Genomic DNA, 14,214 nt, shown 5'->3' with positions numbered 1-14,214 from the left:
ATTGTTGTATGACTTTTTCATGTATTACAAAGTTGTACAAATAATAAAAATACACAACTTTGCTGAATTTAGTACACCTCTATGTTTGCTTGTTTAAGAACTGTAGAACTTTAATTATAAAAAATAACCTGATTTTGACCCCGAATTACTCGACTACTAGCAGATGGATACATCTTAAACATTTTACATTTGCTGGTAGTTTTGCTGCATACAGACACCATTTTTCCATATGAAGAAACGAGAGAAAATTCCAGTTGGGGTCAATTGCGGTACACCTCACATGCTGCTTGCTTCGTTTCTGTGATGTCGGTTTATGCTAATCTTGTTTCCAAACAATTTAAAGTATTAATGCATTGAATAATTCTGACATTTTGCTCATAACAAGTTTATTGAAGAATATACGTTAGTATATACGTAATATACGATTTGTAACTTTATAACAATATGGCATTCAAAAAACTACACATGTTGTACGAAATACAACAGCGTGAGTAACCGAAGGTTAATAAAAATTGATGAAATTTATTCAAGAAAACTTGATTGTTGTGAATCAAATAGAAAGGCATTACAGGAAATTATGCATAGTTCAAAAACGTATAAACTAGACCTTTACTACGCAATGAATATGTTAAAGAATAATATTTCATCTTACGACTTACTTTTACTTGCACTTACTCGCATCAGTAACAACTTACTCAGCAATTTCATGAGAAAAGGAACTATCAAAATTTATAAGTGCTTCTATTTGGTTCAAATTTTGTAAACTTATTCAATTTTCAAAAATTTCATGTAAACCAAACGTGTCGATTTCTATCTCAAATAGCAAGTAAGACCGTATAACAAAGGTTCCTTTCGCCACTAGGTGGATTAAATCAGGTTTTTACATAAGAATTACTTATCGTCCCGAGGTATTCTTTGCCGATCCCGAGATATAGCGTTTTAAATAAGCAATACCCCTTTTTTATGTAAAATTATAAGCAAAATACCTTTTTTTAAGTTCTCGGCAGTTTGCGGGTTATCTAGCTGGGGTTCTAGGTTCAGCCGAGGAGAGTGGCTTTGACGTGTCCGGTATACGGTGGACAGCTTTGAGCGCACATGTACTGCTGCTAGGTAATGGTCAGAATCAATATCCGCACCCCGACGGGAGCGTACGTTCGTGATGTTAGAGAAAAACCGGCCCTCTATGAGAACGTGGTCAATTTGGTTCATTGTACGTTGGTCAGGTGATCTCCAGGTGGCTTTGTGGATATCCTTGCGCGGAAAAAAGGTGCTTCGGATCACCAGGCCTCGGGAAGCTGCGAAGTTTATACATCGTTGGCCGTTATCGTTCGTTTCGGTGTGCAGGTTATGGGGTCCTACCACCGGTCGATACATTGCTTCCCTACCGACTTGGGCGTTCATATCCCCACGACGATCTTGATGTCCCGTGGCTAGCAGCTGTCGTACCGTACGTTGCCGCTAGCCTCGCGTAGAACGCTTCTTTCTCATCGTCGGGTCTACCTTCGTGCGGGCAGTGCACGTTAATGATGCTAGAATTGAAGAAACGGCCCTTTATCCTAAATACACACATTCTCTCGTTGATCACCTTCCAATCTATCACGCGAACCTTGCTCCACCCAACACTACAAAGTCCGTTCCCAGTTCGTTGGTAGCGCCACCGCTCTGGTAAAACTGGGCTTTTCCGCCACGGATCTTTCATACCTTCTCTCCTTTGCGACAGATTTCCTGCAGAGCTACGATGCCGAGTTTGCGGGGTTCAAGCTGTTTAATCAGCATATGCTAGCAACCTGCGAAATTTAGCGATCTGCAGTTCCAAGTACCAAGTCTCCATTCGGGTTGGTTACCCGATCTCCGCTAAGGTTGCTCGTATTCCGCCTGGTACCACGAGGAGGTCGGGATCGAAGTTGCTGAATAAGAGGCTAGCGATCACTGTGGGGTCTATATTCCGCATTATCCAGCCATTTACCAGAAAAATACACCCACTGGGTCATAAACCAGGAGCTGTGTCGGAACAACCAATAGAATGATCGGATATTTCTGATATTCCTCAACACAAATTAGCTGTTCAAAGGTTCCAGAATGTTTCCAGGGTGGTGGTGTGGGGATGTTTCTCCAAGAATTTAAAGGTTCCATTGCTGTTCATTGACCCTGGTGTCTGAACATCATTGCACGTCAACACTAAATATTGCATCGATAACGTTTTGAACAATCATTTGCTTCCCACCGTCAAAAAACACTACAAGAATGCTTCCAATAAGATTCAGCACCGTCTCACCAGGCGGAAGCTTCAAAAGCTTGGTGAGAGGACAATTTTCCGGATTTTATTTCTTCGAAAGAGTGGCCTGTCTCTTCGCCTGATTCGAATCCTCTCGACTTTTGTACATAGGGTTACATGATAGGTAAACTAGGAAGTAGGAAGCACCAGGATTGACTGTGGATATTTTCAAGCAACTATTGGAGAAGATTTCGGTCGGATGAAATACCTCAGGATTTCGTGCGTGCCAGCTGTAACGCTTTTCAACAACGATTGCGACTGGTAATTAAAATAAATTGTGAATTAGATCTGCCATCCCACGATTACTTGGTTTTTCTAGATGAAAATATATTTTTGAAACGTCGGTGCCCCACCCTTCGCTTATGGCTGGAAACACCAGTCATCCACATACTGTGACCACGGACTGTAGACTGTGGTTTTTCGTAAGCTAAAATCATGCTTGGCCTAGAACAATGCCGAACTGGTCCAACGTTGGAAACGGTTCAAGAGTGGAGATCGCCGAAGTGTTCGGAAACTAGCGTGGTATTACCAGTTTGTCCGGCGCCTTCAAATTATTTGAAATAATCGTGAGCGATGCTTTAATTCGTAGCACTAAACATTACCTTTTTTCTAACCAACATGGATTCGTGGCTGATCGCTCCGTGATGACGAACCTACTTGACTTTACTTCTAATTGCATTACTACCGTGACCGCACCAAATTCTGCGCAGCTCCTAATTCTGCGCATTTTTCTTTATATTACAATTTTTTAACATTGTGCATTTTAATGATCAATGCGTTATTTTTTTATATATATCTGTTGAATATTACGCCATAATTCACAAACGGGCCATAATATTTGACAGCGAAATAATTTAACGTGAAACTGAAAGTATTTTATATGGCAGAAAACATCGTCGTTAGCATCAACGCTAAAATTGTCCTTCCAGAAAATTAACAAATTTATGGTCGAAATTCTTTGCAATGATCAAATTACCCAGCATAACTAGAAAGAATAATTAGTTTTAGTCATGTTTTACACTAAAAGAGTGGTTGCATGCATTGCTTTCCTTAGAAAAATGCGATGCTGTAATGCGCAGATTTAGGCACAGATTTTTTATTCATGTTCCAAATTCTGCGCAGTAATATATCCTACGAAGAAATCGCGAAAGAATACGCGACCTCACCCAAATGGATGAGGTATAGAGGCATGAAAATTCAAGTGGAATCTTTAACATGCATTGATGCGCATGCCCGAAAGTGCGCAGAATTAGGCACCGTGGATAAGTTTACAAAACGAAAAATATACTCAATTGTTGGTCGACTTTAAATTCCCATATTTTTTACCAGGTATTATAGACCGTAACACTACACGTTGCTGCTATCCACGTTGTTAATTTAAATCTAGAATACTTAGAATAGCGGAAGAATCATAAAAATGTCTTAACTGCGCAGAATATGGGACGTTCACGGTAATTAGAAAGCTGCCTTCGTTCGCATCAATCATCACATATTGCTTGTTAAAATGTCACGACTGGGTGTTTCGCAACAGTTTGTCATATGGTTACGCTCGTATTTGTGTGATATCGTGCGAAGGCATCGTCCCGTTTACGAATCAATCTGGTGTGCCGTACGGTAGTAAGTTGGGACCACTTTCGTTCATTTTATTCTTTAACGATCGTCACCGTACAACGATAATCTCAACAGCGACTCGCCAGTTGGGATTTATTGCAAAAACTGGACGAGATTTTAATGACTCGTACTGCCTTGAAGCCCTGTAACTCTATTGGAACCTTCGAGTTGAACGAGTGCAAAGAAGTTTCGTAAGATTGGCCCTGCGTAGTTTACCTTGGCATGATCCGGAAAATCTACCTCCGTATCCCGGTCACTGTCGTGGGCTTGGTCTCTTTGTTTGTGACTAAACTGTTACAGATTGCAGTATATTGGCCAGATTGACTCACTGCTGACCAACCGCTTCTAAGTTTGGCCGTAATGAACCGATTGCATCTACTAGACTAGAACGTTTAGCCGTGTTTAACAATGCTTTGGATTTTGGTGAACCTTTGCATAAATTGGAGCGAATGATTATAAGCTCTAAATTGGTTTAGTTCCTTAAGACTAATAGATCAGAATCAGATGAATTGAAAAATAAAGAAAAAATAAAGCAAGTGAAATACTGCAAATGCGCTTTAGACGACCGGAGTTGCTAATCATAGCGGCCCAGCTAGTTGGGGAGAAGCGTCGAATGAATCAAGTAGTTCAGTAGACAAGAGCTCCAATGGCTGTAAAAACCAGACCAGACTGGTGTATCTACGATCCTCGAGTAAGCGGTATCCGTGCGTGAGTCTTATAGCTTCCCCGTTGGTGATTGTAGCTGTGGCGAGAAGTTCCATGGAACAGTAAAACCATTTTTCGATATTGAAAGCGTTGGAGGCGGCCCGATGGGGACTTTTTTATGGAAGAGGAGAAGCGAATGCTGACTGTAATGGAAACTACTACTCGACGTGTGGCAGAATGGTTCGAGACGGGATTGATTTGGAAAGATGGCCAGGACCAGGGAATTTCCAGATTGTCATTCTACGATAGAGCGACATCTAGAAGGCGTACAAAGAAACCTGCCTTTTGATGGAATCGTTGAAGGATAGTTTGTTACCTAACTAAGCCACGGCCATTTTTCTGTCTGGATCTGGATCTGGGTTCAAGCATGTTTAGCTGGTCGTGCAGCAACAGCCATTAATGGCACCACTACCGAGATTCGATGGTAAGTACGAACATTGGTCTCGATTCAAAGTAATGTTTCAATGATGATTGCGATGTCATCAAAACTTATCATTTAGAGAAGTTTCTGGTAGGCGATTCTGCACTGGTTATAGATTCTCGAACCATCCAGGACAATAATTACGCTAACACTTGGGCGATCCTAGAACAACGAAAAGTTGAGTAGTACTATCAAGATATCGCACCAATCACAAGTAGAAGTGTGATAAAACTGATGCACAGAGCACGGACATTAAGGAAATTTAAACTTGTCTTCTTGTATCAAAGTTATAGAAATGTTTCAGAGCATTTATTGCAATGAAGTAAATTAAAAATTTGCGTGACAAACATTTCTACAGAGTCATTCAAGGTTGACTAACCACAGTATCCAAGTAACAATTTCAATTTTGCACTGCACAATTTTGCACATTTCAAGGTGCACTTGAAGAGATTTCCAGCATTTGCTGCTTAAAACCGATCTCAAAACTTGTAATTCTACAAAACTGCGATAAAACAGCCATAAAACCCTTATAAGGCGAGGGACGCCCACTCTAAAGAAGGTTCTCAAGAAAATTTTCAAAGATCCTTTTAAAACTTGAAATTCTTATCGATATCTATTTATAATGACTTCCAAGAGTCGCTTGAAACAAAAAGAAAACCGCCACAAGTGTTGATGATTTTATGGTTGTCTCTTCAAAGAACACTTGCAAGACATCATACACTTTTCACAGCCTTAAATGTTTTAAATTGACCAAGAGCTTTAAGCTCTAAGCATTCACAGTGTTTTTGTGTTCGTCTTTTGAATGCCCAGCAAACCACAAATCGTATAATAATGTGTGAACATCATCTTAAATATCGCTAAACAAACTCAAAATCCTACATAAAGCTTAATAAAGCGCACCCTAGTTTACATTTATTCGTACAAAATGATAATAACTGATTCACAAACGATTTTCGTCGCAGAATTGTATAGCATTAGGGAACTAATCATATTGAGTCGGATTTCATCGTATACAAATACTTATGAATGTGAATTGTTCTCATATAATTTGCAGTACGTATATCGCCTCCAAAACAGTACGCATATGCTGGTTTCGTGCATCGAATGCGATTTTTCTAGATATATATCGGTATATATATATCATATTTGTTACTTTGATATACGTAGGAAAATGTTTGCTGGGTGGCGACCAGCGGAATTCTTCAGTGGAATGGAATTAATTTCCAGGGAGCTTAGAGAATACTGCAGCACCAGATAAACCAGGGACTATCCACAACTTTCATGAGTATCTACAGAAAGTGAAATTTCATACCACCGCGAGTGCCCTACACGGGCGGGACCTGGGAACGCTTGGTACAACCGGTCAAAGCGGTTATGGCTGAAGCAAATGCCGAAAGAAAACTGGACGATCAGGGACTGCAGACACTTGTCATGGAGACTGGCTATATGGTAAATTCAAAGCCTGAAGTATCTACCTATCGAGTTTGAAGAGACAGAAGCGATCATATCTAACCAGCACTGTCTGATGCGGAGCACGAATCTCCCAGTAATTCGTCGATAGACAAAATGTTATAACGAAACATGAGCGTTAGACGCTCTCCGAATGATTTCCGTTCTAAAAAATAAAATAAAAATAACTTAGTGATAGTGATTCTTGGTTTTTGAAGTCATTTAGCCTTAATTAGGCAAAGCGCTCAAAGCCAACTACTATTAATTCGTTATTTTGAAGTTCATAATTTGAAATATTGGTTTTGGGTGTTTACAATTCACCCCTATTTCAAAAATACCAATTTTTGGCTTTTCGTACACTTTATTCGACTACCAAAATAGAGTCCGACTTGGTTGGATGCATGGCGTTGAAACACTCCAAAGTGAAAAAAACGAACAAACTTTTGATTTCAAAATATTTTCAAAGTCTTCCAATGGTGAATATGCCTAGATAGCATAATTTTTCGTTGTTGAGTTATGGCCGAAAAGCTAACTACCAGACAGTTCGTTTCACTTTCTGTTCCGTTTTGGCTCCTTTCCAGGGGGCTAAATCCATTTGGCATAACGACTTTTTGGCATAATTGATAATCTAGCCAGATTTTGTTGTTTGGTGCTTCGTCGCCTCACAAAGAAAGAGTGATCCGTCCTTACTCACTATCGCTCGTTCGGACCCAACTGAAGGAAAGAACTAGAGGTCATAAAACCTAGGAAAACTGTAGGGGGGCTGCCCCCCGCAGTGGCCGGCGCTTCCGACGGCGGGTCACCGGCGAACACTCGCCGGTGCCTACGCCCGGCTCGCCCTGAATCATTTAGGAAAGCGAACATTAGGTCATTAAATAATGTTTGAGGAATTCTGCCAAATGGCGTTACGCCAAATAGCGTTATGCCAAATAACTTTATGCCAAATGGGCGGCCCCCCCTTTCTAGTACCTTTTTCTTGGTTTTCGTTCTCACTTTTCTTCTTTCCGTTTATGATTTTTCCCTTTTTCTATCGTTTTTCTTTTATCGGCTCGTTTTATTGTACCGATTTTTCTATTTTCAGTCCTGTTTTTCCTTTTATCTTTACTCGTTTTTTGATTATTTTTTTTCGTTTTCAGTCTCTTTTCCCACCTTTTATCGTTGCCAGTTGTACCTTTTTCTAAATCGTTTTATATCCTTTTTTCTTGTTTCTCGTCTTCGTCTATTCCGTGTTTGCTCTTTTTGGTGCCCTTCTTCCCTTCTTTTCTGTTTCATTTATTCTACTTTTGGCTCCCTTCTTTTCCTTTGCTCTCTGATTTTACCTTCAGTTTTTTCGCTTCCATTTAACTCTTTTCTTTGGTCTGTTTCTCTTTGTTTCGCTTGTTTTCCTGTCCCATTTTCCCAGTTTTTGTCCCATCCATCTCCATTTAGATCCCGTTTGATTTTCATTCTCACTGCATTTTTTTTTTGGTTATGTTTTATCTCTTCTTCTATCTCGTGGTTCCTGTTTGTACCGGTATTTTAAATATAATCCTATTTTTCCTCTTGCTTTTTACTCGTTTTTCCCCATTTTCCGTCTTCTGTTTTCTTTTTTTTTTCGTTTCCAATTTTGGTTTTTTCTGACTCTAGGTATAAACTTTCCTTCTCGTTCCTCGTCTTCGTCTGTTCCGTTTTTCCTCTTCTTGAAAGTCCCTTTTTCCTTCTTTTCTGTTCCATTTATTCTGCTAGTCTAAACACTCTCTGTTTTGCTTTTGCTCTCCGGTTTTCCATTTTCATCGGCCGGTTTTTCGCTCTCGTTTTGCTTTACGCTTTATTCTGTTTTTCTTCTCTTGCTTTTATCTCCCATTTTCTTGTTTGTTGTTCCATCTTTCACTTTTTACATCACATTTGACCTCTTTTTCGCGATTCCCTCGTTTCCACTATCGGGTTTCTTTTCTCTCCCTCTCGCGCTATTGTTCTTTTTCTTTTTGGTTTCTCTTGTTTTCTGTTCCGTCTCTCTTTTATTATGTCGTTTTACCTCTTTTCATCTCCCGTTTTATTTTCAGTTCTTTTTTCCTTTGTTTTGCCTACTTTAAAATCACTTGTTTTTCCTATTTTGCTGCCCCGTCCTGTTTCTATGTTTCTTTTTCGTCTGTTCCGTTTTTGCCCTTATTTTTTCTTTCCCTTTAACCCCCTTTTGATTTTCATTTTTGCTTCCCATTTTTTTCTGTTTTCATTTTTTCATTTTTCTTTTCCAGTATTTTCTCCTCCTCTTCCCGCTCTGCTTTTTTTTGTCCTGTTTTTTTCTCCTTTTCTGTTTAACTTAACCCCATCGTTAACTTATCCCATTTATCGTTTGGTGTTCTTTTTTTCTCTTTCGTTCTTTCGTTTTTCTGTCCAGTTTCCTCGTTTTTGCTTCGTTTTCCCTCGTATTCTCTTCCGTTTTTTTCTTTTCCACTTTTTTCTTGTTATATCCCGTTTTCTCTCCCATTCTTTCATGTTTTTTTCTTTCGGTTTTCTTTTTTTTCATGGCCGCTTTTCCCCTTTCTCTCTCTCTCGCATGCTATCACCTCTCGTTGTATCTTATGAACCAAACCATGTAGAGCTGTTTGCTCGCTTGCTGATAAATATTCAGGAAAAACCGAGTTTTTCGGCCATTACTCAGGAACAACAAAAAATGTTATCGTGAAGATTTTATCATTAGGTAAAAGATCACAAATTGACAAACCATACAGACAGAATATGATTTTTCGACCTTACGCTGGAGCTTTCCAACATCACCATCACTCAAAATTGGATTTAAAATTCAAAATGAATATAAACGGGTTTCAAATTGGGCCCCAGTCTAAGGAACGCTTGTGCTACGCAACCTATTTATGACTTGAAATAGTCGCAAATGAGTTGCTGCAACTGAATTCGGAAAAAACTTTCGGTAAAAGCTTATTTTGAACGGTAAATTGGTAATAATAATTTTAATTTGACTAGTTTTGAGAGAATATTAAACTATTCTCCCAAAATTAGTCAAATTAGCATCGGAAAAGTTACAATTCTTACCTTAAGAGACAACATTGGAGCACCATTTCCGGCGGAAGCGGGAGGGGGGGGGGGCTTCCAGTCACGACCACCATCCAGCTACAGCTAGTTCCAATCCAATCAAGGTTGGGCAGGTTGCGCTCCCATCCATCAGCTTTTCTTTTCTGTGTCTTCTGTGTTTCCACGCGCGAAACTTGCTTCGCCAAAAAAGTTTGCTTTGCTCCATCATCACCATCATCAAGTTTATCTCCGTCACCGACCGATCGACCGACCGACTGACTGACCGACCGACCAAATCACCGACCAACCACCTGGCTGCTTTTTTTTAAATGTTTTCTGTTTGTTAGTTTGTTCTGTTTTAGTGATAATGTAAGATAGTGTAAGTTTTTTTTTTTGGATGAGGATATCAATTCCTCGACCTTTGCTTTGCTTCGTTTTGCAGAGATGTTTTTTTTTGCGTTGCGCTGCGCAGAATTTCTAATGATTTTTATGGTTTTTTCCTGTCCCTTTTGTTTTCTTTTGTTTAAAATACATACTATATAAACGTTTTCTATCTAATACGGTGACGATGTAGAGTAGAGTAAGATGCGATGTTTTTGTTTTGGTTTCTTTTTCCCTTCAGTTTTCTGTTTGTTCTTCTGCTTGTGTGTTCTGTTTTGGCTGCTGTTCTGTGTTTTCCCTTTTGTTTAGGCTTACTCTCGCGTGTTCCTGCCATGGGCCGTTCCCGGACCAATCCCGGCGAATCGGGCAGAGTGTTCTCTGTGTGTTTGTTATGGGTGTTGTTGTTTGCGTTAAGTCTCTAAGTCTCTTTCTCACTCTAACAGCAGCGTTTTCCGTGTTTTGGTTTTATTCTTTTGTATTTTTTTTTGTTTCCTAAATTTCTACTTGATCTTATTCTTCTCAAATAGCACAGCACTCTAACGATAGTTATGCGTTTAATAGGATTTTGTTCTTGTTGTTGTTGTTCTTTTTCAGCAGTGGGCAAGATTCGTTTTCTTAAGTTTTTTTTTTGTGTTCGTTTCTTACTGATTACATTCACTTGATTGGTTTTGGTTTCTGTTGCTTGTTAAATACTCTAAAACATGAATTTATAGAGAGAACTTGAGAAATATATTTTGTTTTTTTTTGTTGGAAAAAACGGGAGAGATACGAAACTGTTTGTTGTTCACTGAGTAATGCAATTGGATGTACTATCAAACATGGCTGTTTTACCAATCTATCTATTAATGCCGGTCCAGTGCCTGCTTAAGTCATGTAAAAAATCGCATTTAATTTTTTCTTAAAGATTTTTCCTTACTCTTTCAATGCATTCTACGAGAGATCGAGGTTCTATTTTCGGCAAAAATGTATGACTGTGACTGACTGTGTTGTATGTGTATGTGTTATTATTGTAAACGGTTAGCTTTCCTTTAAAATTTCCTCAATAGTTTTTTTTTCTACGAAAATATGATTTTTGCTTACGCGGTTTCACTTTTGCTTATGCGCGGTTGTTGATTGAGAGGGATTTACGTTTTCTTTTTAAAGCATCGTTCTCAGCACCGCCTACTTTCTGCGCCGGTTTCTTTTTTTCTTTTTTTGACACTTCACTCGCGTCCACCACACGGTTGATTCATTTTCTAGCTTTCCGTTCCGTTGTTTTTTTTTTTGTTTGCTTTTACAGTGATATTAGAATCGTTAAACTAGTTTCCTCTTCAATAATTTATTCTGTTTTTTTTTAACGAACAAGCATAATCTGTAGTTGCTTTTTTTTTCTTCTCAGAATTTAAATCAAACAAAACTATCCGCTTGGGAGACGGCGCTGACGAGAGCTTTTCCGTCGCTCCGGCTACTGTTGCTGCCGCTGCTGCTGCTGCTGCTGCTGCTGCTACTGCTAATGCTTTTGGTGCCGCCGCCGGCACGTTTACTTGTGATTCACGAAGTCGTACTGCGTGGCCGTCTGGCTGAAGCTGCCGTTGCGGCTGCCATGGAAATGCACATTCTGCCACTTGTTGTCCTTTTTGTGCCATACCCGGGTCTCCTCGGTTTGCACGGTGTGCGGGTGACCCTGCTTGTCGACGTACTGCGTCAGCCGGACGTACGCGATGCACGCCGTGTCCTCGCCGAAGATGTGCACGTGCGGATTTAGGATGGTCGTGTTGATGGCCTTGTTGCTCTTGCCGAGCACATTCTCGAAGTTGAACTTGTGGAAGTCCATGCCTTCGATCAGATTGCCGAGGGCTTCCGGCTCGAACGAGGTCAGATGCGGATCGCAGATCTTGGTGTACGTTTCGAAGTCGCCATTGTTGATGGCTTCGATCAGCTGCTCGGTGATCTTGATGATCTCCTGCCGGCGTGCCTTGCAGTCGTCATCCTCGACGGTGGTGCTTGACGAATCGGTCGACTCCTTGACCTGCGAGCCGTCGCCCTTCTTGGCGATCATACTCTTGCTGGAGAAGTTTCTGGTGGCAAGCATCGTAGTTAGGATAGCACCTTTAAGCTTGCGCCGCGCGTTGAACTTCTTCAAGCAGTCCACAGTCTCCTGTCGGTGTACCACCGAGGCGACGCGTTCTCGCTGGCAGATCCAGGGATGCTTGAGCGCTTCGGCTGCGGTGATTCGTTTGTAGGGGTTAACTGTTAACATTTGGTTGATTAGGTTTTTCGCCTCCGGCGTGACCGTGTCCCATTCGGGCGACGGGTAATCGTAAGTACCGGCCTTAATCTGCACGTACAGCCTGTGCTGATCTTCATCCCAGAACGGCGGATAGCCAACTAGTAGAATGTATAGGATAACGCCGCAGGCCCAGATGTCGACGGCTTTGCCGTACGGTTCCTTCTTCAGCACCTCCGGCGAGAGGTAACCGGGTGTACCGGCGAATCCGAACCATGCCTGCTGATCGCCCTGAACCTCGATCGCTAGACCGAAATCGGCCAGCTTCACGGCAGCACCTTTGGCCTTGCTCGCTAGCAGCAGGTTCTCCGGCTTCAGATCTCGATGCACAACTCCATTGTGGTGGCAGTGATTGACCGATTCCAGAATCTGCTGTATACAGTGCGACGCATCCGCTTCTGAATAGAACTCACGTGCTACGATGTCCTCGAACAGTTCTCCACCGGTCACCAGATCGAACACTAGATAGTGGTAATTCTCCTCCTGAATACTGTCATGCAGTCTAACGATGTTCGGGTGTTGCAGTTTGCGGCATATCCGTGCTTCCCGTTCTAGCTTCTGAAAGTCCCGCGACGTGAGCTTCTTTGTGTTGATAATCTTAGCAGCGAACTCGAATCCGGTGGATTTCTGCACGCATCGTTTCACGATCGAGAACGCACCCTTTCCCAGCTCTTCCTTGATTTCGTAGTTATCCGAAAACCGGGTACAAGCTGGCTGGGCAGCCATGTCGTTCACTAGGTTGGCGAGAATTTTGCCGAAATACGAGATTACAGTGCTAAATGACTAATCAAAACCACCGCACCGAACCTAAGCGGGGTGACACCGGAGCGGTCGAAAAAAAAAAGACAAAAACAATTAATCACGTTTTAAATCCCAGAATCAATCAGCGGCTCTCCGCTGTGCCGTCGTTGTTGTTTGCTGTTGTCAAACAAGTGCAGTCGGTAAAGTCACGATCGCAATGCGGCACGTGCACACTAAACAAACTGTCTCCCCCTGTCTGCTGCTGTTGCTGCTGCTGCCGGAGGGACGGCGGCTCCCCCGGGGGTCACTCCTTTCGAGGGGTTGCTGAGAAACAACACAAATATGATGGTTTGTAATCTACTCCACCGACGATGATGATGATGATGATGATGATGCTGCTGCCTTCAACTCCTAAGATTTCGTTGTCGTCGTCGTCGTCGTCGATGATTTAATCATCCGCCCTCAGCGGCATTTCTCATATTTCCCTTAACCGATCGAAGAAACACGCAAAAACACACCGAAATCCCTTTCTCCTCGGATCGGGGATCGGTTCGAGTTTGCTGCCGTGGCCGCCGTGTGTGCGTGCCTTTGATTGTTCTCAACCGAACCGAAACCACCGAAACTGGCGGCTGTGGCTGGCGGGTAGATTATTGGACCAATCCTCCTCTCCACTACTGGTGGTGGCGGTGGCAACTGGGCCTGCAAAAGAGACGGAAACAAAATGCGGAAATTAGATATCTCTGTGCGACTGCGACTGCGACTACTGACGGCGGAACCCCCGGCGGGCTTCGGAGTGGGCTCGGGCCTGATGCGTGCTTGCTAACAGCAGACACCCCTTTCAGCTGTGCTCGCTCGCACAGCAAAGTGTGTGCCTGCTGGAGTGGAGAGGGTAATGCTATATGATTAAGAGATTTGCCGTACATTAAGTTGAGCTAATCGATATCGGCCGGTACCGAACGACCCGGAGCGGTTCCCCAACCGGTACGTGTACTACAGAGGGGTGAGGGGGTTTATTTCTGTTTGATTTGCCGATAAGATTGAATATTCATAATGCCTGATAACAAGCGGGGGTGAGGGAGACTTTTGTCAACAATCAGGTGGAATGGTGGGAAACTTTATAATTATTCCGTACATTTTCCGTAATCTCGAACGTTTGATAAAGTTGAGTGGATCAAAGAACCGCTTTTCCCTAAGCGATTGGTTAGGTGTAAATTGTTTCAACCAAATTTCATTTCATGACACAACAAAAATAATTTAAAACATTAAAAATCAACTCTCTCTACTTACAGTTTGCTTTCGGAACAAGCATGCCATGACATACTCCTGGTAACTGAACAGAAAAATTTGACAGATAGT

The 14,214-nt window shown here is 41.8% G+C and overlaps 1 protein-coding gene across 1 annotated transcript in view; it reads right to left on the bottom strand.

Annotated features, from left to right (window-relative positions):
* The window catches only part of LOC128745378 (calcium/calmodulin-dependent protein kinase type II alpha chain), a 71,158-nt gene that overhangs the window by 25,917 nt on the left and 31,027 nt on the right, over positions 1-14,214 (bottom strand). The window contains exon 2 of the mRNA XM_053842439.1: positions 9,492-13,557. Coding sequence (XP_053698414.1) covers positions 11,371-12,843 — 1,473 coding nt within the window. The 5' untranslated portion in view covers positions 12,844-13,557 and the 3' untranslated portion in view covers positions 9,492-11,370. The remainder of the gene's footprint in view (positions 1-9,491; positions 13,558-14,214) is intronic.

Source organism: Sabethes cyaneus, chromosome 1 (genome assembly GCF_943734655.1).
Source record: "Sabethes cyaneus chromosome 1, idSabCyanKW18_F2, whole genome shotgun sequence".
NCBI classification, from domain to species: Eukaryota; Metazoa; Arthropoda; class Insecta; order Diptera; family Culicidae; genus Sabethes; species Sabethes cyaneus.
This window is presented reverse-complemented; position numbering and strand designations above follow the sequence as displayed.